At 53.0% G+C, this 22,935-nt stretch overlaps 1 protein-coding gene across 2 annotated transcripts in view; it reads right to left on the reverse strand.

The window, feature by feature from the left end:
• Positions 1 to 429: 429 nt before the first annotated feature.
• The window catches only part of LOC115392151 (neural Wiskott-Aldrich syndrome protein-like), a 44,495-nt gene continuing 21,989 nt past the window's right edge, over positions 430 to 22,935 (reverse strand). The window contains exons 5-11 of one of the 2 annotated variants that reach the window (XM_030096681.1): positions 19,745 to 19,768; positions 13,753 to 13,948; positions 12,737 to 12,779; positions 7,715 to 7,868; positions 4,587 to 5,179; positions 4,386 to 4,494; positions 430 to 1,445 (exon numbers count right to left, since the gene is read on the reverse strand). In XM_030096681.1, the coding sequence (XP_029952541.1) occupies positions 1,384 to 1,445; positions 4,386 to 4,494; positions 4,587 to 5,179; positions 7,715 to 7,868; positions 12,737 to 12,779; positions 13,753 to 13,948; positions 19,745 to 19,768 (1,181 nt within the window). In that variant the 3' untranslated portion in view covers positions 430 to 1,383. The remainder of the gene's footprint in view (positions 1,446 to 4,385; positions 4,495 to 4,586; positions 5,180 to 7,714; positions 7,869 to 12,736; positions 12,780 to 13,752; positions 13,949 to 19,744; positions 19,769 to 22,935) is intronic. The other variant, XM_030096682.1, reaches the window with a different exon arrangement.

The raw sequence follows: 22,935 nt of genomic DNA on the forward strand, positions 1-22,935 counted from the left end.
ACTGCAATTAGGCGAGTCAACCGAGGTGACACAGCCCCGCGGTGCATTTTCACTGGGATGATCTCCACTGACATGAATGCAAACGAGGAGCTGTTGAAGGAGCAAATGGAAGGAGAGCACATTTCCAGTCTTTCAAAAACTTTGAGAAAACCCAGCTCCCGATGTGAGAACTCGTCCCCATCACCACGGACGGAGCCCTGCGATGATTCGCTGCTCGAATGGATTCACTACCAAGTGTAGGGAGGATGGTGATTTCCTGGACTTCCTGTTACCACTGCAACACATCAACAGTGTTATGCGCTAAAACGCTCAACATGACAGAGATTACAGTTGTGGCAACGAAGACTGCCTGTTGTATTTGCGCCGGATCTCTCCGGAGCTCCCAGCGTACAAACTTTGCTTGGAAAAAGCACAAAACACCAGCGTCTCTCTGTAAATATTAACATTTATTCAGGTATACAATTTAGTGTTTTCATGTCTCCCCTCCCCCCTTCACAGGTCGGATGTCAGTATCTCCGGACGGAAAAATCTTCCACCACAGTTAAGAGCAGCGCTGTTAGGATTTCCTCGCGGCGCCTTGCAGAACTCCTCAAGCTGCTGGAACACGCCACTTTTGGTTCTTGTTATTTGCTTCTTGGATTAGTTTTCATGAGGAGGCATTTACAGTGGCATTGCATAAGACTGTCTGGATGGACAGGTGGACGGACGGGACAGGGACAGATGGACGGGGGGGCGGGGACAGATGGACGGATGAGTTTTATTTTTGTAAAGTGGTGTGCTGCTTCCTGTTGGGATGATGTCAGAACAAAAATCAACCAATCAGGCATTAAGAAGAAAACTCCCAGGGTTCACCCATCAGGAGTCACTAACTGGGTCATTCAGTCTCTTCAACTTCAAGTAAAAAGACAAACTATGGTAGAAACGTGTGCAAATACAGACTATATAAAAAAAGAAACACTGATGATCGCTCAGTCGTTTTGGTCTTCAAGAAAAAATAAGACGGTTAAACTGATTTAGCAGGAGAAACCTGGAAACTAGGAAAAGAAGGACGGTAAGAAAATAGTGTTATCTGACATTTAAAGCAACCACTATCTCACACGAAGAGGATCCGGCCTGTTAGCACCCAAGTCTCCCTTTTCTGTAACGCAGAACCGAACACATGGAGAGAAGGGTGACGGACAGACGGACGGACGGGGTGGACAGGATGGAGGGACGAGGTATTGCACAGAATAATTAGAGTCATTGTTGAAAAGAGAAAGAAAAAGAAGCAAAAATAAATATACAGCAAAATGGTACATTTACATCACAATGAGTCTGAATCTGGAGGACTTTCAGGAGATCTTAGTGTCAGCGGTCCGGCGGCGGCGGAACGGGGGAGGGGCTTCAGTCATCCCACTCATCGTCGTCTTCAAAGTCCTCGTCTTCATCGTCGTCCTCATCTTCGTCTGGATGGACGAAACAAAAGGTGGAAAAGCTGTTGGTCTCTTTTCTCATTCAGACGGAAGCATGAGAAGAGTGAATCTTAAAGTATTGTTTAGAACAAGGTTCCTCCTGAGAACACCAGAACCCTGGTAAACCGGCCCCGCCCACTCCTCAGAACACCAGAACCCTGGTAAACCGGCCCCGCCCACTCCTCAGAACACCAGAACCCTGGTAAACCGGCCCCGCCCACCCCTCAGAACACCAGAACCCTGGTAAACCGGCCCCGCCCACTCCTCATCCACACCAGAACCCTGGTAAACCGGCCCCGCCCACTCCTCATCCACACCAGAACCCTGGTAAACCGGCCCCGCCCACTCCTCATCCACACCAGAACCCTGGTAAACCGGCCCCGCCCACTCCTCATCCACACCAGAACCCTGGTAAACCGGCCCCGCCCACTCCTCATCCACACCAGAACCCTGGTAAACCGGCCCCGCCCACTCCTCAGAACACCAGAACCCTGGTAAACCGGCCCCGCCCACTCCTCAGAACACCAGAACCCTGGTAAACCGGCCCCGCCCACTCCTCATCCACACCAGAACCCTGGTAAACCGGCCCCGCCCACTCCTCAGAACACCAGAACCCTGGTAAACCGGCCCCGCCCACTCCTCAGAACACCAGAACCCTGGTAAACCGGCCCCGCCCACCCCTCAGAACACCAGAACCCTGGTAAACCGGCCCCGCCCACCCCTCAGAACACCAGAACCCTGGTAAACCGGCCCCGCCCACCCCTCAGAACACCAGAACCCTGGTAAACCGGCCCCGCCCACTCCTCAGAACACCAGAACCCTGGTAAACCGGCCCCGCCCACTCCTCAGAACACCAGAACCTTGGTAAACCGGCCCCGCCCACTCCTCAGAACACCAGAACCCTGGTAAACCGGCCCCGCCCACACCTGGACTGTGGAGCTGGGAGGGTCTGGGGATAAGGCAATGCAAATACAATGCGACGGAGCAGTTTGACTGATGAGCCAATCAGTGTTGCCGCTTTTTGTTTTCGAGTTTTTTTGGTGAATTCCGGTGGCAGAACCGGAAGTGACGCCATCACTGCGTAGCTTCTTCCCAAACAGACGTAGCGGAGATTACAGAGATGACATTAACCCTCGTCGGAAAGCTGAAATGAGTAAAGTTAGAGCAAAAATACCAAGAATTACAACAATCAGCAGAGCCAGAGTCTGGCCTGGAGAGGTTCTAACAGCGAGTCAAGAAACTAGAGCTAAAGAGCTAAAGCTAACCCCGAGAGAAGCTAGAGCTAAAGAGCTAAAGCTAACCCTGAGAGAAGCTAGAGCTAAAGAGCTAAAGCTAACCCTGAGAGAAGCTAGAGCTAAAGAGCTAAAGCTAACCCTGAGAGAAGCTAGAGCTAAAGAGCTAAAGCTAACCCTGAGAGAAGCTAGAGCTAAAGAGCTAAAGCTAACCCTGAGAGAAGCTAGAGCTAAAGAGCTAAAGCTAACCCTGAGAGAAGCTAGAGCTAAAGAGCTAAAGCTAACCCCGAGAGAAACTAGAGGTAAAGAGCTAAAGCTAACCCCGAGAGAAGCTAGAGGTAAAGAGCTAAAGCTAACCCCGAGAGAAGCTAGAGCTAAAGAGCTAAAGCTAACCCCGAGAGAAGCTAGAGCTAAAGAGCTAAAGCTAACCCCGAGAGAAGCTAGAGCTAAAGAGCTAAAGCTAACCCCGAGAGAAGCTAGAGCTAAAGCGCTAAAGCTAACCCCGAGAGAAGCTAGAGCTAAAGAGCTAAAGCTAACCCCGAGAGAAGCTAGAGCTAAAGAGCTAAAGCTAACCCCGAGAGAAGCTAGAGCTAAAGAGCTAAAGCTAACCCCGAGAGAAGCTAGAGCTAAAGAGCTAAAGCTAACCCTGAGAGAAGCTAGAGCTAAAGAGCTAAAGCTAACCCTGAGAGAAGCTAACGCATTTTGATGGCGTATTAGTTTTGAAGCTCTGATTAGCCGAAGTGCGCTGTCAGTCAAAGGAGTAACCGACGCCCCCTGCTCCCCCAGACCCCCCTAGCTCCACAATCCAGATGTGGAGTAGGCGGCTCCGGTTTACCAGGCTACCAGAACCCCACCAGCACCTCTAAGCACCCAGGAGGAACCTCCAGTGTGAGTTCTACTGAAGAACGAACCCAAACAGGCAAGTTCCACTGAGAGGAACCAGAACACAGCAAGGCCTGCAGCGCTTCTCTTTCTGGGAGGACAGACAACAAATGTCCCTCTGGAGGAACTCTGTAGAACCTGAACCTGGACCCAGACTGGACATGTGGTTCTGCTCTTAAACTGAAGGAGGAACTTGTTACCGTCATTTCACCAACTAGCTGTTTTTCCTCATTTCTCCCTGCAGAGCTCCAGTCTCTCGGGACTGGAACCAGTCTCGATACAGAGCTCCAGTCTCTCGGGACTGGAACCAGTCTCGATACAGAGCTCCAGTCTCTCGGGACTGGAACCAGTCCCCCTGCAGAGCTCCAGTCTCTCGGGACTGGAAGCGTCCCCCTGCAGAGCTCCAGTCTCTCGGGACTGGAAGCGTCCCCCTGCAGAGCTCCAGTCTCTCGGGACTGGAAGCGTCCCCCTGCAGAGCTCCAGTCTCTCGGGACTGGAAGCGTCCCCCTGCAGAGCTCCAATCTCTCTGGACTGGAAGCGTCCCCCTGCAGAGCTCCAGTCTCTCGGGACTGGAAGCGTCCCCCTGCAGAGCTCCAGTCTCTCGGGACTGGAAGCGTCCCCCTGCAGAGCTCCAGTCTCTCGGGACTGGAAGCGTCCCCCTGCAGAGCTCCAGTCTCTCGGGACTGGAAGCGTCCCCCTGCAGAGCTCCAGTCTCTCGGGACTGGAAGCGTCCCTGCTCTGGGTGCTGGGTTGCAGCAGTAGCACTGTGCTGAGCGTTAGACAGGAGTGGTCCTGCACTCCGTGGAGAGCTGGCGGTTACCTGAAGAGTGGATGGCTTTGCTCCTCTTCTGCATCACTTCCATCAGAGCGCCGACGATGCCGGCGGTCGGTGCCAGGGAGGGGGGGCTGGACTCCGGGAGCTCGGACACCTGAGGACAGGGAGACAGACCCGGCCCAGCTCGTTGAGGTCCTCATTAAAGGTTAAAGACACAGCGAGGCTGTAACACTGAAGGCTTCTCACGGTCTTGAGCTGGATCCCCTGCCGGATCTGGTCCAGCAGGGCGTCGCGGCCCGCGCTGGAGGCCGGCGCTCGGTGGTTCTGGTCCACCTTCTTCAGCTGGGTTCCTCCTCGGATCTGCTCCAGGAGAGCCGATTTACCCCCGGGACCCGGAGAGCGAGGCGAGTCTCCTCCTCCTCCATCGACCTCGGGGGGTGGAGGGGGGGGAGGAGGGGGAGGCGGCGGCGCCGGGGCACTGCTCACCGGGGACTGGTGCTGGGCCGGCGGGGGAGGGGGAGGGGGCGGGGCTTGGGGAGAGGAGTGTGAGAAGGATGAGAAGGATGGAGGAGGAGGGGGAGGCTGGTGGTGGTGATGGTGCGGGGGAGGAGGGGGCTGGTGGTGACCACCCCTGGTGGGGGGAGGCGGGGGAGGGGGGGCGCCCAGAGTTCCCGGTCTGGAAGGAGGCGGTGGAGGAGGCGCAGAGGCTGGGGCTCTGGACGGAGGAGGGGGAGGAGGGGCGCCACGGCCCCCTCGGGACGGAGGGGGAGGGGGGCCAGAGCTGTGAGGGGGAGGTGGAGGAGGTGGAGGGCCTCCACGGGAAGGGGGGGGGGGCGGAGCTACAGGGAGTGGATGAGAGATAAACATTAAACTACAACATTGATAAGCAGCACCAGGCGGCCAATCAACACGGCTCAAACACTGAAACACGCCCAATGATCACCAACAACCATCTCAGACCACACGGTGGCGCTCTGACCACACTGCTCCCATCACCTTATCGCCCCAAAATGTTCAATGTTCAACATCTTCACCTTCACCCTGTTCCGTCCCCCCCATCAGTCACCCTGTTCCGTCCCCCCCATCAGTCACCCTGTTCCATCCCCCCCCTCATCAGTCACCCTGTTCTATCCCCCCCCTCATCAGTCACCCTGTTCCGTCCCCCCCATCAGTCACCCTGTTCCATCCCCCCCCTCATCAGTCACCCTGTTCCATCCCCCCCTATCAGTCACCCTGTTCTATCCCCCCCCTCATCAGTCACCCTGTTCTGTCCCCCCCATCAGTCACCTTGTTCCATCCCCCCCATCAGTCACCCTGTTCTGTCCCCCCCATCAGTCACCCTGTTCCATCCCCCCCATCAGTCACCTTGTTCCATCCCTCCATCAGTCACCCTGTTCTGTCCCCCCCATCAGTCACCCTGTTCCGCCCCCCCATCAGTCACCTTGTTCCATCCCTCCATCAGTCACCCTGTTCCATCCCCCCCATCAGTCACCTTGTTCCATCCCTCCATCAGTCACCCTGTTCCATCCCCCCCTCATCAGTCACACTGTTCCATCCCCCCCATCAGTCACCTTGTTCCATCCCTCCATCAGTCACCCTGTTCCATCCCCCCCTCATCAGTCACACTGTTCCATCCCCCCCATCAGTCACCTTGTTCCATCCCTCCATCAGTCACCCTGTTCTGTCCCCCCCATCAGTCACCCTGTTCCGCCCCCCCCATCAGTCACCCTGTTCCATCCCCCCCCTCATCAGTCACCCTGTTCCATCCCCCCCTATCAGTCACCCTGTTCTATCCCCCCCCTCATCAGTCACCCTGTTCTGTCCCCCCCATCAGTCACCTTGTTCCATCCCCCCCATCAGTCACCCTGTTCTGTCCCCCCCATCAGTCACCCTGTTCCATCCCCCCCATCAGTCACCTTGTTCCATCCCTCCATCAGTCACCCTGTTCTGTCCCCCCCATCAGTCACCCTGTTCCGCCCCCCCATCAGTCACCCTGTTCCGCCCCCCCATCAGTCACCTTGTTCCATCCCTCCATCAGTCACCCTGTTCCATCCCCCCCATCAGTCACCTTGTTCCATCCCTCCATCAGTCACCCTGTTCCATCCCCCCCTCATCAGTCACACTGTTCCATCCCCCCCATCAGTCACCTTGTTCCATCCCTCCATCAGTCACCCTGTTCCATCCCCCCCTCATCAGTCACACTGTTCCATCCCCCCCATCAGTCACCTTGTTCCATCCCTCCATCAGTCACCCTGTTCTGTCCCCCCCATCAGTCACCCTGTTCCGCCCCCCCCATCAGTCACCCTGTTCTGTCCCCCCCATCAGTCACCTTGTTCCGTCCCCCCCATCAGTCACCCTGTTCTGTCCCCCCCATCAGTCACCTTGTTCCATCCCTCCATCAGTCACCCTGTTCTGTCCCCCCCATCAGTCACCCTGTTCCGCCCCCCCCCATCAGTCACCTTGTTCCATCCCTCCATCAGTCACCCTGTTCCATCCCCCCCCATCAGTCACCTTGTTCCATCCCCCCCATCAGTCACCCTGTTCCGTCCCCCCCCATCAGTCACCCTGTTCTGTCCCCCCCATCAGTCACCTTGTTCCGTCCCCCCCATCAGTCACCCTGTTCTGTCCCCCCCATCAGTCACCCAGTTCTGTCCCCCCCATCAGTCACCCTGTTCCATCCCCCCCCCATCAGTCACCCTGTTCCATCGCCCCCCATCAGTCACCCTGTTCCATCGCCCCCCATCAGTCACCCTGTTCCATCGCCCCCCATCAGTCACCCTGTTCCATCGTCCCCCATCAGTCACCTTGTTCCGTCCCCCCCATCAGTCACCCTGTTCCGTCCCCCTCATCAGTCACCCTGTTCCATCCCCCCCATCAGTCACCCTGTTCTGTCCCCCCCATCAGTCACCCTGTTCCCCCCCCCCCCATCAGTCACCCTGTTCCACCCCCCCATCAGTCACTCTGTTCCATCCCCCCCCATCAGTCACCCTGTTCTGTCCCCCCCATCAGTCACCCTGTTCCGTCCCCCCATCAGTCACCCTGTTCCATCCCCTCCCATCAGTCACCCTGTTCCGTCCCCCCCATCAGTCACCCTGTTCCACCCCCCCATCAGTCACTCTGTTCCATCCCCCCCCATCAGTCACCCTGTTCTGTCCCCCCCATCAGTCACCCTGTTCCGTCCCCCCATCAGTCACCCTGTTCCATCCCCTCCCATCAGTCACCCTGTTCTGTCCCCCCCATCAGTCACCCTGTTCTGTCCCCCCCATCAGTCACCCTGTTCTGTCCCCCCCATCAGTCACCCTGTTCCGTCCCCTCTGATTAGCATGAAGGCCTGCAGTGTGAGCGCAGCCTGGGTTGTGTATGAGCGTCTTTACCCTGCCTCCTCAGCTCGTTCTTCACCGCCTCCACGCCGCCTTTCTTTTCGATGAAGTCGTAGATGACTTTGGAGGTCTCGCGGTCTTTCAGCTGAGCCTCAGAGATGCCGCACATGTCGAAGAGGTTCTTGAGCTCCGGGTCCAGGTTGTTGAGCTGTGAATCAGAGTCCACAGAGGCGCCGCCCACTGTCACCATCACAAACTACACTGTCGCTGTATTCTGAACATTTCCACATTGGTCTGAGTTCAGGCTTCCATGTCTAAACATTCCGATTGAACCTAAATCAGCTGACTGGGCGATTTCTAGTTTTCATACTGTAAATCCACATCTTCAAGTCACAGAACTCTTTGTGTTGCTCTGTTCATTCCAGCTTCATGTATTTCATACCGACAGTGATTCAACTTAAATTGTGCCCTGGAGGTTTCTCTTTATGGAGACGTTGTTGCTGTGCCTTCACGGGGTTTTTCTCTGGTGTTTGTAACTGTGTCTGTGGTCGTGCAGTGACACCTAGTGGTCACAGAGTGTTAATTTAAGCCACTAACAGGTCACTAACCAGTCGCAGAGACCAGCTGAAGGAAGAAAGTAGACAAAGTCTGGAAAACACTACAACCCAGAATTCATGAGGAATCGCCACATAATCGCTAAAATCTCAAAACACATTAGGTTCATTGATCAGCCATAACATTATAACCAGTTAGGACATGCAGGTTTTTACAAAGCAGCTCTCTAAACAGAGCATGTGGATTCTGACAGCTCCGCTCTGCCTCTTGGTCTGTCAGCTTGTTTCTCCAGTGGTCTGTAGTCTGCACTGACCCCTGCTGGCCACCCAGCATCACTACAAGTGGCCACCACCACATTCACGCCTTTAAATGAAGGAAAGCAACAGTTTAGTCTCTGTAGTGGTCTCTCCCTCTTTCAGTAAATTTCACTGTTACACCATTTCAGTCCTTTTATGTACTCAGGTTGTGTTTTAAACTATTTAAAACATTTGAGCTCTCCTGTCATTTCCCTGTTTTTTTTTAATAAATTTCAATAAGCTGTTTTAACCAATTTTTGCTTTTTTACACATCTTTGGCTTCACCTGCAGCAGAAAAGAAAACAGTAAGTGTTTTAATCATCGGGCCACTTCAATCTTTCTAGCACTTCTTTCCATGAAAGCTGTTTACAGCACTTCGGGCAGTTTATTGAATTTTTTTTTTTTTTTTGTGCCATTTTGGCTTTTCAGACCCACTGTAACAGTTTCAGCTTGGGAAGATATTTCAGCTGTCTTAGATATTTGAGCTTGTCAATATTTTCAGTATTACCAGTTTGGTGACAATTGAACATTTGTCTGCATGTTCAGAGTCATATTTATTCCCTCAACGTAGGAGTTCCCAAACTACGGCCCGCGGGCCAGATCCAGCCCACCTAACCAATTGGCTCGGCCCACTTAATGATCCCAAATAAATCGGTTTAATCCCTCGTCATTGAACGCAAGATAAAGTAAAGCATGAACAATGAACAGCAGGGGGCAGCGTTGTGCTAATTTGGGTACAGCCTGCCTGAAGTAATGGGGCTCCAAAAGCTGATATCACACCGCAGTGCATCATGGGATAAGCAGGTCACTGTGACACTGTTCACATCAGCTGGCTGCACTGACCGCTCTGAACCTTTTCTCTTCTAACTACTTAAAAACATGGTTGGAGCATCATGTTCACACCACTGCTCCCCGCTTCAGACTGTTAAAGAGGACATATTCTGCTTTCTTCACTCTGTGAAGAGTTTCTTACATCAGTATGTGTTGTCGTAGCCGCATTTTGACATTCAAATTTGAAAACGGTCCGTTTCCTCCCTGTCTTGCTGCACCGCATTTTGTGAAAATGAAACAAACTGAAGCTGAAACAGTTGAGTTTGGTCCGCTTGTCCTGAAAAAAGTGGATTAACTCCTCCCCCTGGCTGTGCCCCCACCGTGTGTGTGTGTGTGTGTGTGTGTGTGTGTGTGTGTGTGTGTGTGTGTGTGTGTGTGTGTGTGTGTGTGTGTGTGTGTGAGAGAGAGAGAGAGAGAGAGAGAGAGAGAGAGAGAGTGGACGTGGCCAGACCGGGAAGCAGGCTCAGAAGCAGTCTGTTCTGACCCTTTTTAGACCCTGAAACTCCAAACTAGGGCTGTCACGATATCAAATTTTCTCTTGACGATTATTGTGGGCAAAAAATATCACGATAACGATATTATCACGATATCAGCAAAGATTTAACTAATAATGGAACAAACATTTAGATTCATCTTTAGTTTTATTTTTGTTTGTTTTCTCTCTTTTCCCAGATGAATTACAGTCAGAATACCTGTCAAATGAGGTGTTGAAACAATATGAGAACAGTGACTGTACAACTGCATACAAAAAGTGTAGTTACACTCAACTAATTAAAATCTGATGAACTGATGAACAGAGGATCCACAGCAGAGGCGTAATGTACGTAGGGTTGGTGGGTTCTGAAAACCCTCGGGCCCTGTTGGGGTGAAATCCTGTCCCACCACCACACTGCCGAGAACTTCTGTTTGTTTGTTTAAATCCGAGGCGGAATGAGCAGCAGCTGCTTCTCTCCAGCCAGAGGCGAAGCTACTGGCTAGGGCCCCGAGCTGAAGGGGGCCCCGAGGGACGGCTGACATCAGTCAATTTCAATGACAGATTTAAGGCGCTACACTAGACGCTGCAACGACAACGTGTTGAAAATCCCCCGCATGGGGCCCTTTTCTGAGGACTCACCGGTTAGTTGCTGGAAGGGGGCCGGCGGAGAAGACGGCGGATATCAGCGACACAACTTGAAACCCCCCGGACACATTACAATGACACGTCTGGAACCTACCTAATGGGGCCCCACTGCTACCCGGCTTGCATCAGCGTGCAGTCAGTGCTGCTAAACACACTTTTTTCAGGTTAGGATAGAGCGTCTTGCTGTCGCTGTCGGCCACCGCCGACATGTTTAGTTCACTCGTGACGCTCGCTAACTGGGAGCTAGCTAGCTAGGAGCCGTGCCGCTACCGCTGCTCTGCTGTGTTTATATGTGAGGGGAGGGGGAGAGGAGGGGGGCTGCAGGAGGGAGACAAAGCAGGGCAGAAGAACAGGAGCGGATTTTGAAAATACACGTTTCAAGTGGCTCTAGATCCTCTTTCCGATATTATCATGTGCGCATTTTGAGCACGATATTGAAATTTCATTTTTTATTACCACGATTATCGTCAATACCGGTTTACCGCGACAGCCCGACTCCAAACAAAGGAGGAATTTGTGGCGAACAAACTTAAATACTATGTTTTTGGGCTTCTGAGAAATATGTATCATGACTGAAAAACAGCATAATGTCTCCTTTAACTTCAGATTGATGTTGTCTTCTAATCCTAAACTGAGTGGAAGCCTGTTTGTCACGTATCCTTCCTACACACATTTACCTGCATACACAAAATACTTCATTACAATTAACTCACCTTTGTCTACAATTAAAAACATCAGCTCGCCAAGATAAGACTTCTGATTCTGACCATCAACATTATTTCACTACCTGTGAAGACAAACACCTGGTCACTCACCTGTACCTGCTAGAAAACCACCTCACCTCGCTGCTGGTGTGCATCATCTTGTGTTGTTTGGTAAAATGAAGGAATAACGGGGGTTCTTCAAATACACACTGAAGACTTCATTACTATTTATTAAAGCAACAGGTGGCGCCAAGGCCAAGCAAAGGGCGTTGCAACACATTATCATCATAACTGCAATAACACTGGTCATTTCCTGCTACTGACTGGCCCCGCCCCCATCACAGGAAGGAGACTTGATGTGGCCCGATCGAAAAACGTTGGGCGACCCCTGCCTGAACGTGTGAGAGAGACGGGACTCTGCTTCCTCCCAGTCGGACTGCAGCTGTTGTGGAACCACACCCAGTCTCTGAGCTTTAACCTCTAAAGTGGTCTTCCACATGGCGGAGGACTCTGGACCGAACGTCCTTCAGAGTCTGATTAGACCAACTGGACCAGTTCTCTCAAACACACACATCCAGCTCTGAACTTCCATCATGGACATGAAACACCGCAGAATATTCACGACAAACAGCTGATTGTAGAGTGTCAAGACTCCCCAGCCCGGGTCCCGGTCCCGGTCCACGTTCTCCCAGCCCTGGTCCCAGTTCTCTGAGTTCTCCCACTGTAAATGTTTGGAGTGTCTTGTTCTCTGCAGAATGTGTGTGTGGTTTTGTTTCAGAAACAACCAGCAGCACCAACTAGTGGAGCAACATGAGAACTACATGTCTCCACAAACATGTCCATCATCTCCAAAGTGAAACACCGACCAAGACCTGACGCTTCCAGGAGCTCAGTGGAGTCAAGCCACTGCAACGCTGAGAGAGAGAGAGAGAGTGTGTGTGTGTGTGTGGACTCGTATTTCTATCCTTGTGGGGGCCAAATGACCCCACAAAGATAGGAAAACCTGCACGACGTGCCTTGTGGGACCTTTTTCCGGTCCTAATGAGGGGAAACAGTGTTTTCTTGACCATGTTGTTGTTACTGAAAAAAGTCAAAGGTCAAAAACATTTCTTTAGGGTTAGGCTTTGTTGTGGTGTGGGTTAGGGTTAGGGTCAGGAGTTAGAAATGAATGGGAGTCAATGGAAGGTCCCCACAAGGATAGAAATATGAACCTGTGTGTGTGTGTGTGTGTGTGTGTGTGTGTGTGTGTGTGTGTGTGTTTCCTCAGACATGTTTGTGAATATGAAGCAACAAAAGCCTATTGTGTGGTTTCATCATCAGGCCGACACACAACTCACTATTGTATTCCTGCATGTGTGTGTCTGTGTTGTGTGTGTGTGTGTGTGTGTGTGTGTGTGTGTGTGTGTGTGTGTGTCCTCTGAGGGTCTCACTCTGGAGGACAGGATGTCCACAGGAACGGAGACATTGCTGACTCTCAACATCAGAGGTGGACTGTAGCAGTACGTGAAGATGCTGCTGGAGCACAGTGTGTGTGTGTGTGTGTGTGTGTGTGTGTGTGTGCGGTACTTACATCAAAGCCTGTGTTTGGATCCCAGCCCACGTGGCCGATGTGTCTGTGGAGGACAGAAGAGATCATGCATAAACATGGTTCATGTTAATGTACAGAAGCTGATGGTGTGTGTGTGTGTGTGTGTGTGTGTGTGTGTGTGTGTGTGTGTGCTAAACAGTGAGCCCACACATCCACTGCTCAGTGTGTGACAGTATTCAGATGCTGCTGATCCGTGTTTGATGTGACTGAACACAGACGCAGAAGACGCAGACTAGTGTGATCTAGAGGACACTCTCTCTGGGGGTTAAAGGTCAGGAGATCGACGCCCATTCCACTAAATTTTCCTTTGTGATCTAAACCAGAAGTGGATTTGTGACTGAGCAGCTGTGATCTGAAGTGAGTTTTGGAGTGTGAGGTGTAGTGAGGTGTAGTGTGAGCTCTGAGGGGTGTAGCTCTGAGGGGTGGAGCTCTGAGGGGTGTAGATCTGAGGGGTGTAGCCCTGAGGGGTGTAGCTCTGAGGGGTGTAGCTCTGAGGTGTAGCTCTGAGGAGTGTAGCCCTGAGGGGTGTAGATCTGAGGTGTAGCTCTGAGGAGTGTAGCCCTGAGGGGTGTAGCTCTGAGGAGTGTAGCCCTGAGGGGTGTAGCTCTGAGGTGTAGCTCTGAGGGGTGTAGCTCTGAGGGGTGTAGCTCTGAGGGGTGTAGCTCTGAGGTGTAGCTCTGAGGAGTGTAGCTCTGAGGGGTGTAGCTCTGAGGTGTAGCTCTGAGGAGTGTAGCTCTGAGGGGTGTAGCTCTGAGGGGTGTAGCTCTGAGGTGTAGCTCTGAGGGGTGTAGCTCTGAGGAGTGTAGCCCTGAGGGGTGTAGCTCTGGGGTGTAGCTCTGAGGTGTAGCTCTGAGGGGCGTAGCTCTGAGGTGTAGCTCTGAGGGGTGGAGCTGGAGTGTGTTTTGGTGTGTGAGGTGTAGCTCTGAGGGGCGTAGCTCTGAGGCGGAGCTCTGCGGGGCGGGGGGGCGGAGCTCTGCAGTGTGGGCGGGGCCACTCACTGGAAGTTGCTGGGCGTGCCGATGTCGGCCTTGGTCAGCTTCTTCTTCTTGGCCTTGGCCTTCTTGCCGCGCTGCAGGCCGTGGCTCAGCATGTTGTTGAGCTGGTACGGCTGCTGGGGGCCGTGCGAGTTGTGGAAGCGCACGTTGTTGATTTCGGGGTTCTTGATGTCCACGGTGGCCATGTGCAGAGCCGGACCTGGACCGGAGAGACAGACAGCCGGCCATGAGGACCGGGACCGTGTCCACATGGAGGACACGCCTCAGGCTTCACAGAACCACCACCCAGCACTGCATGTCCACATGTCCACTCTGCAGCAGAGACAGAGACGTCCAACACTAGAAGACAGGCCGATCACCACTCTGAGGACGCGGTGATGATGGAGCGTCAGGGATCAGAATCCTCTGCAGGCCGCGATCACATGATCCAGCCGCAGGTCCAGGGGATTTAACACCTTGATCAATGAGTCTGATCAGGACGGTGACACAGCGAGGACAATCTGAGACCATCATAAGGCCGTCCTACAGGTGGTCTTACTGCGCCGTGCCGCTGACACTGAACTTTATTTAATGAAGATGTGACGTTTGAGAGCAGCAGCAGAGGACGGACCGCAGATCAATGATGTGGACATCAGACAGAAGGTGGTCCTCTGCCGTCTCCCCTTCTGCTTCAGAAACCAGATCATCTCCGCATGACGGGAATCGGGCCGTCGGCCATGTTGAAGCCACAAACTGTGAAACTGCGACCTGAGAGCCAGAGAGTCAAGACTCAGTCCTGAGATGCAGCCTCAACACTCCTGGGACTGTTCTGGTCCCGTTCCTCCAGGGAGGAGACACTCCTGGGACTGTTCTGGTCCCGTTCCTCCAGGGAGAAGACACTCCTGGGACTGTTCTGGTCCCATTCCTCCAGGGAGGAGACACTCCTGGGACTGTTCTGGTCCCGTTCCTCCAGGGAGGAGACACTCCTGGGACTGTTCTGGTCCCGTTCCTCCAGGGAGGAGACACTCCTGGGACTGTTCTGGTCCCATTCCTCCAGGGAGGAGACACTCCTGGGACTGTTCTGGTCCCGTTCCTCCAGGGAGGAGACACTCCTGGGACTGTTCTGGTCCCGTTCCTCCAGGGAGGAGACACTCCTGGGACTCTTCTGGTCCCGTTCCTCCAGGGAGGAGACACTCCTGGGACTGTTCTGGTCCCGTTCCTCCAGGGAGGAGACACTCCTGGGACTGTTCTGGTCCCGTTCCTCCAGGGAGGAGACACTCCTGGGACTGTTCTGGTCCCATTCCTCCTGGGAGGAAATCTTCAACCCTGCTTTCTTTGCTTTGGTGCTTTCTTTTATCTGTTGATCAGCTATGGCGCCACGGCCTCGCGTATCCAGTCAAAACGATGGTTCCCTTCATAGTTCCCAGATTACGTCCTCTTCAGCCTGACTGGATTCAGACCCTGGAGATCCTGAAAGGTGTTCTCTAGTCTGAGGCACCTTTACACACCATCACTAAAACCTGATGATGATGGTAACAGAAAAACACACCTGTACTGATTAATAAAGGTGATTCTAGGTCAGTTACAAGAACAGTTCCAGCTTCTTGTTTCAGTTGTGCTTTGAGTGGGAGTCGTTGAAAGGTGCTCGTCCTGTCTGCATGTTTCAGTATGGTTCTGACTGTTCAGGGGACAGTGGGTCACTGGGCCCTGCCCTTGATAACACTGATCCGTCCAACTTCCGTCCAATTTCCAAGCTTCCATTGCTGTCTAAGATTCTGGAAAAAAATGTATTTTGTCAATTGAAAGCATTTCTGGATGAGCATGAGATCCCTGAAGTTTTTCAGTCTGGTTTTAAAAATCTCCACAGCACGGAGTCAGCTCTACTTGGAGTTTTTAATGATATTTTGATGTACACTGACTCTGGTCATACTGTTGCACTGGTTCTGTTAGACTTGACCGCTGCTTTCGACACAGTGGATCACGAAATCCTCCTGTGCCGGCTTGAAAACACAGTGGGCATTCGCGGGTCTGCTTTGGAATGGTTTCGTTCCTATTTAACTGACAGAACTTTTTGTGTCAGAATGGGTGATTTTACCTCGTCCTCGGTTCCCCTGAATTGTGGTGTGCCACAAGGTTCGATCCTTGGACCACTCCTTTTTTCACTGTATTTGTTGCCGCTTGGGTCTATTTTTCGTAGGTTTGGTGTGTCTTTTCACCTTTATGCTGACGACAGCCAAATTTATTTTCCCCTGAAACGTCATGATAGCTTTAGCTTTAACTGAACTGTTAAAATGCATTGATGAAATTAAAATGTGGATGTCGGCCAATTTCTTGCATTTCAATGATAAAAAAACAGAGGTTCTCCTTGTTGGGCCGAGCAATATTGGTGACGCTGTTTCAGTGAACCTTGGATCCTTGTCACAGTTTGTTAAACCTACTGTCTCTAATCTTGGTGTGAAAATGGATCAGTTTCTCAAATTGGATAATCAAATTAGTGCTGTGGTGAAATCCAGTTTTTTCCATTTGAGACAACTAGCTAAAATAAGGTCTTCACTTTCAAGGCATCATTTTGAGATTTTAATTCATGCATTTGTCACCACACGGCTCGACTATTGTAATGCCCTGTACTGTGGGATCAGCCAGGCCTCGCTCGCACGGCTGCAGCTGCTTCAGAACGCTGCAGCGCGTCTTTTAACCCGATCTAGGAAGTACGACCATGTTTCTCCTATTCTGTCTTCCCTTCACTGGCTCCCTGTCCAATATCGGATTGATTTTAAAGTTCTTTTGTTTTTAAATGCCTAAATGGCCTGGCCCCTCGTTACCTGTCTGACCTGTTGGTGAGGTACTCCCCTACACGCTCTCTGAGCTCCACAGATCAGCTTCTGCTTGTGGTTCCAAAGACAAAGCGCAAACTGAGAGGAGACCGAGCCTTTTCTGTGGCTGGTCCCAGACTGTGGAATGATCTGCCTCTGGACATTAGACAGTCTGAGTCGCTTCCTATTTTTAAGTCTCGTCTGAAGACACATTTGTACTGTTTGGCTTTTGACTAGTTTGATGTTTTGATTTTTACTGTTAACAATGGGCTGATGTGCCACTTCATTATAAATATGTATATATTTATATATATTTTCTTTGTTTTTGTTTTTTAATTTTATCTCTGTATGGCACTTTGGTCAACTTTGTTGTTTTTAACAGTGCCTTATAAATAAACTGGAACTGAACTGAACCAGTTCCCTGAAGGAACTCTGCCAGCAATGACTGGCGCGAGGTTCCACCTGGAGGTCCTGCTGGAAGCAGCCGCTCCGCGCTCACATGTCTGCCCTTCAGCACAAGAGGCTGTCTGGTGTGAACAAGCTGTCGGGCTACTAATGAGCAATGTTGTCATTTGGTGAGAGACATGGACGGACGTCCAGTTTGACTCCAGATTTTCAACCCTGGAATTCCTGGTAATCTGCATGAACCACAGAAACATCACATAAGCACTAATCCGATGCTAATCCCACGTCAAATCCCCCGTGTCCCCCACATTCCTCTACCAGTGCTGGATTTCTGCAACCAGACGACCCAGCTGGGCTCAAACCTGCCGTCTCCGAAGGACGAGGCCGAGGCAGCTTACCCCACTGACCCCACAGGCACTAGACACTGTCTGGTCGGATGGAGCAGTCCTACAGGTGGACATGGAGACAGGGCAGTCCTACAGGTGGACATGGAGACAGGGCAGTCCTACAGGTGGACATGGAGACAGGGCAGTCCTACAGGTGGACATGGAGACAGGGCAGTCCTACAGGTGGACATGGAGACAGGGCAGTTCTACAGGTGGACATGGGGGCGGGGCAGTCCTACAGGTGGACATGGAGACAAGGCAGTCCTACAGGTGGACATGGAGACAGGGCAGTCCTACAGGTGGACATGGGGGCGGAGCAGTCCTACAGGTGGACATGGAGACAGGGCAGTCCTACAGGTGGACATGGGGGCGGGGCAGTCCTGCAGGTGGACATGGGGGCGGGGCAGTCCTGCAGGTGGACATGGAGACAGGGCAGTCCTACAGGTGGACATGGGGGCGGGGCAGTCCTACAGGTGGACATGGGGGCGGGGCAGTCCTACAGGTGGACATGGGGGCGGGGCAGTCCTACAGGTGGACATGGGGGCGGGGCAGTCCTAAAGGTGGACATGGGGGCGGGGCAGTCCTACAGGTGGACATGGAGACAGGGCAGTCCTACAGGTGGACATGGGGGCGGGGCAGTCCTACAGGTGGACATGGAGACAGGGCAGTCCTACAGGTGGACATGGAGACAGGGCAGTCCTACAGGTGGACATGGGGGCGGGGCAGTCCTACAGGTGGACATGGGGGCGGGGCAGTCCTACAGGTGGACATGGGGGCGGGGCAGTCCTACAGGTGGACATGGGGGCGGGGCAGTCCTACAGGTGGACATGGGGGCGGGGCAGTCCTGCAGGTGGACATGGGGGCGGGGCAGTCCTGCAGGTGGACATGGGGGCGGGGCAGTCCTGCAGGTGGACATGGGGGCGGGGCAGTCCTGCAGGTGGACATGGAGATTGGGGCAGTCTCAAGTGGACATGGGGGTCCACCTGTAGGACTGCAAGCTTGACTGGCCGATGAACACTGATCCGTCTGCAGGAAGGACCACAGCAGGTCCCCTTATCTTGAGGTCCGTCCTCCTTCCTCCTCCTCAAGTCCTTCAATGTCTGCGATGCAATGTTGAACATGGGGGGGCTGGTCTCACTGGGGGCCGTGGTGGAGAGGACGGTGCGAATCACCGACATTCTGGGTAACACCACCAACCCCTCCACCACACCCTGATGGTCAAGACAGCAGCCACGGCGGGCGGCTCACGGCGCTGCGCTGGAGGACTGAGCGCCACAGGACGTCCTTTGTCCCCACAGTCACCAGGCTTTTTAACAGAGCAGTGGTGGACAGGGGGCGCTCACCAGGCTCTGCTGCCTCTGGTATCAGATTCAGGTCATCTGAAGACCTGAACCACTGTCTGTCTCATAGAAACTGTCCTGATAGCTTTAACACAAGTCGACCAAGGAGGAATTTACGATCAGCAGCCATTCTGCTTCAGTTTAAATTCCACAAAGCTTGATATTCTGGGTGAGTTGGCAGGTTTGATGCTGTTGATGAGTAAACTCAACTAAATCCTGAATCCTCCAACAGAGCTTCGGTCTGTGTGTTGGTCATGTGGTTCATGTCTAGGAGCTTACAGGTGTGTATCAGAGTAATAAGTATGTAACAGCGTGTAAGAAGACTGCTGCTAAAGCAGCGTGCGACGAACTGAACTTTAACTGGATCTCCAAGACTTTTTCCTGGCCGAGCGCATCGTATCAGGACTGACTGCGGCGAGACGGGGAGAACAGTGAACACAGGGATTACAGATTAGTGCTAAAGGCAACTACAACAGAGAGCGTGTGGTCTACATATGGCCCGCCGGGCGTCCTGCTGGCCAGATTAGCTCGCCGCTGACTCGGCCGATCTGCTACCGGAAAGCTCGCCGTCGACACGGAGGAGGCCCGTCAGCGGCTGCGGTGCAGGAGGAACATCTGGATCTGACGTTCTGAGCGGCTGTAATCACGTCTCTCCTCCAGTGGCGTCCACACAGAGCTTCCAGCCCTCATGAGGAAGCAGGGATGGCAGGACGGTGAAGACAGAGCCTGAACCTGAACTCAACCTGAAGCATACAAGCAACTGGTTCGTTTCATGACTTCAGCATATCGTTACACCCCTCCTAATCACCGTAGCAACGTTCAAATGACGCTGTACTGAACCAACACCTGACAGAACACAGAAGCTGGTGTCAAATTACAGGCCTGGTTCAGCTGGAGGAAGGAATCCTGACGCTGCAGTGTTTGTTCTAGTAAATCCTTTAAAGCCATTACTGTTGAATTTAGGAACAGAAAAAACCTGCAAATGTGCCCAGCAGATCTCCTTGTAGCCCTGTGTGCAAGTGGACAGAATCCTTCAAGCTTTTTAAAGAGAAAAATGAAGAATTCAACATACCATTTTTAGGGTCACCTCTTTTCTCTGGAAAAAGAAACGGCCAGAATTTAGGATTCAGAGTCAAATATGCTTTTAAGTCAATTCACAATACCTGAAACAGCAGCTTGGTGCAGTTATGAGGGAAGGAGAAGGCGCGCAGTTACAGGAAGGGTTTGGAAGTGGGGTTAACAGGAAGTGAGAGGAGACAGCAGGGTGATGTGGAAGCTGGCCCGGCTGTCCCCCATGGACAGAGACGAGAAGACGACAAGGACTCAAAGCAGAGCGGTCCTCCAGGCTGGTGGGGGGCGACGACGAGGGGCGGCAGAAGAAGGAAGGAAGAAACAGCCAAAGCAAGAATCCACTCGGACCCAGACAACAACCTCCACATGAGACTCCCCAGCTCGGGACGACCGCTGCTGCTGCTCAACACATGTGGCCTTTCATGACCAACAGCTGGCAGGACTGACGGGGCCCTGCCCCCTCCCCGACGGAGCACGACCCCCTCCCCGACGGGGCCCTGCCCCCTCCCAGACGGGGAACAGCCCCCTCCCCGACGGAGCACGGCCCCCTCCCGGACGGGGAACAGCCCCCTCCCCGACGGAGCACGGCCCCCTCCCGGACGGGGAACAGCCCCCTCCCCGACGGAGCACGGCCCCCTCCCCGACGGAGCACAGCCCCCTCCCGGACGGAGCACGGCCCCCTCCCGGACGGAGCACGGCCCCCTCCCCGACGGAGCACGGCCCCCTCCCCGACGGAGCACGGCCCCCTCCCGGACGGAGCACGGCCCCCTCCCGGACGGAGCACGGCCCCCTCCCGGACGGGGAACGGCCCCCTCCCGGACGGGGAACAGCCCCCTCCCTGACGGAGCACGGCCCCCTCCCCGACGGAGCACGGCCCCCTCCCGGACGGAGCACGGCCCCCGGCCCCCCCCCCGGACGGGGAACAGCCCCCTCCCCGACGGAGCACGGCCCCCTCCCGGACGGAGCACGGCCCCCTCCCGGACGGAGCACGGCCCCCTCCCGGACGGAGCACGGCCCCCGGCCCCCCCCCGGACGGGGAACAGCCCCCTCTCAGCATCAAGACTGAACATTCAGCGTAGAGACTGAACAGTCTGAGTAACTGTCCACGTTTTTAACCAATTCTTCAAGCATGTCTCCCTAAAAAAATGAGAAGTGTAAAATACTAATCCCAGCAGCTCATGTAATCCATGCTAATTCCAGCTACACCAGGCTAATGTTTGCTTTGGATTGAATCAGTTCAATTTGAGCTTTTATCACTAAATGTTCACAGACATGATTGCAGGATATTTATGTTCCTTGATCATTTTTTGAAAACTAATCGATCAATCTATAAGAAAAAAAAGATCAGAACAGTGAAAATGTAGTCCGTAGTTCAGCAGCTTTTTTCATGATTTTCTCAGAAGTCAGATAAAGGCTCATTCATCGTCCTGAACAAAGGACAAAGAGCGCTTTGGTGTCAGAGTTCACTTCAGTCTGGACACTTCATACCCTCAGCACGAGCTGCGCACTCAGAGGCCACGCCCCTTCACCGGGAGGCCACACTCCAACGCCAAGAGACCACGCCCCTCACTGGGAGACCTCACCCACCACCAGAAGGCCACGCCCCCTCACCAAGACGTCACGCCCTCACGCCACAGACACTTTTCCCAATGTTAGCCTGGTACAGCGAGAGGAAGAGACAATGGAGTAGAGAGCAGTGAATGGGTTAATTAAAGATGAGGAGGAAGAAAACGGAGGCTGAGGATGCAGTAAAGGATCAGGGAGGTGTGTGCGAGCCGCTGGAATGCAGGCGTAAACACCGCGCTGCACCGTTCAGCTCCTCCGTCAGGCAGCAGGACCACTCAGTGAAAGCCACAATATCAACGGCTGTTTCTCCACTGGCGGCGGTTCAGCCGGCTGACACTGGGGACAAGCCGGCGATCCGGTCAAGTCTATTCTCCAAATGCTGCAGCCAACACTCCAGGAAGTGGAGGGCGGAGCTAAGAACACTGACTGTTACCACTAGAACCCAGCCGGGGTTCTTCATCCTCATGGCTACCATGCAGAACAGTTCTACACATGAAGCGTTCTGTCTTCACTTCTTCTGAGCCATCTAACCACTTCATAATAAGAGAACCAAGCCTACAGAGGAATCAGCTGTCTGCTACGCAGAACATCAACTGCAATACCCACAATGCTTTGTGTCCGTCTGCACTACAGCAGCCCTAGGGTCCATGAGCTGTCATCCAGTGGTACCATCGGGGATCAATAAACCTAAGTGCTATTAAAATGTTTCTAGGGTCACTCTGAGTTTTAAAAAATGTGACAGCATTTTCACCTCGGTAGCTTTCTTCTTCTGTTGTTGCGGATTTACGCATGAATTTTACCAATTAGTGTTTCTGTAATTTCCATGTAGATAAGACACGCCATAGCTCACCAAGAGCATGAATATCACTGAAAAATACTTCCGCCAGTTCCTTTCAGTACTTTTCTTTAAAGCTCGTGTCCGGAGTTTTGAAAGAGAGAGGTTTTTTAATCCAAGGTCTGGAGGTTCCCCCTCCCTCTGCTTTTATGAGTGACCAAGCCACGCCCCTTTGATTATGCATGCAAATTATCTGTCGAGTGAAAACGAGAGCCTCTGAGTCCTGCAGCATCCTCCGTGTTGAGCTGTTTACGGTGGATGTTCAGCAGACAGTGGATATATCTGCTGCAGAGCTAACTCTCCTCTGCTGGGCGAGCGGCCGTGCTCTCTGGCTGCTCCACATGTTGATTGACAGCGCCAGGAGGCGGAAGCTCGAAGTCTATTGGCTGACGCTGACCGGCGCTTTTTCGGATAACATGGGGGTCTATGAGACGAAGGCGGGGCTCATAAATAAATCTTTATATTGCTTTATGCTAATATTATATTATAGTATCAAACCAGACTGTTTTGAGCTTTGTATAAAGCTATAGAGTCATTTCCCCGTTAAAAAGACGCATGGAGTTGTTTCCTGAACCATTCATGCATATTTGAGCAATCCCTGAATCTCCCCTGGCAGCCATGCTGAGGCTGAAACGCTCGGTGCTGCACAGCTCCGCCCATAATGCACAGCTCCGCCCATAATGCACAGCTCCGCCCCAGCTCTGACGTAGTCTGTGCAGTTCGTCCTGCACAGCTCGCTCCCCCACCCCTCTGAGGGGCGGGGAAATACACCGCAAATCACCGAGATGGAC

This window comes from Salarias fasciatus, chromosome 7, assembly GCF_902148845.1.
Source record: "Salarias fasciatus chromosome 7, fSalaFa1.1, whole genome shotgun sequence".
NCBI classification, from domain to species: Eukaryota; Metazoa; Chordata; class Actinopteri; order Blenniiformes; family Blenniidae; genus Salarias; species Salarias fasciatus.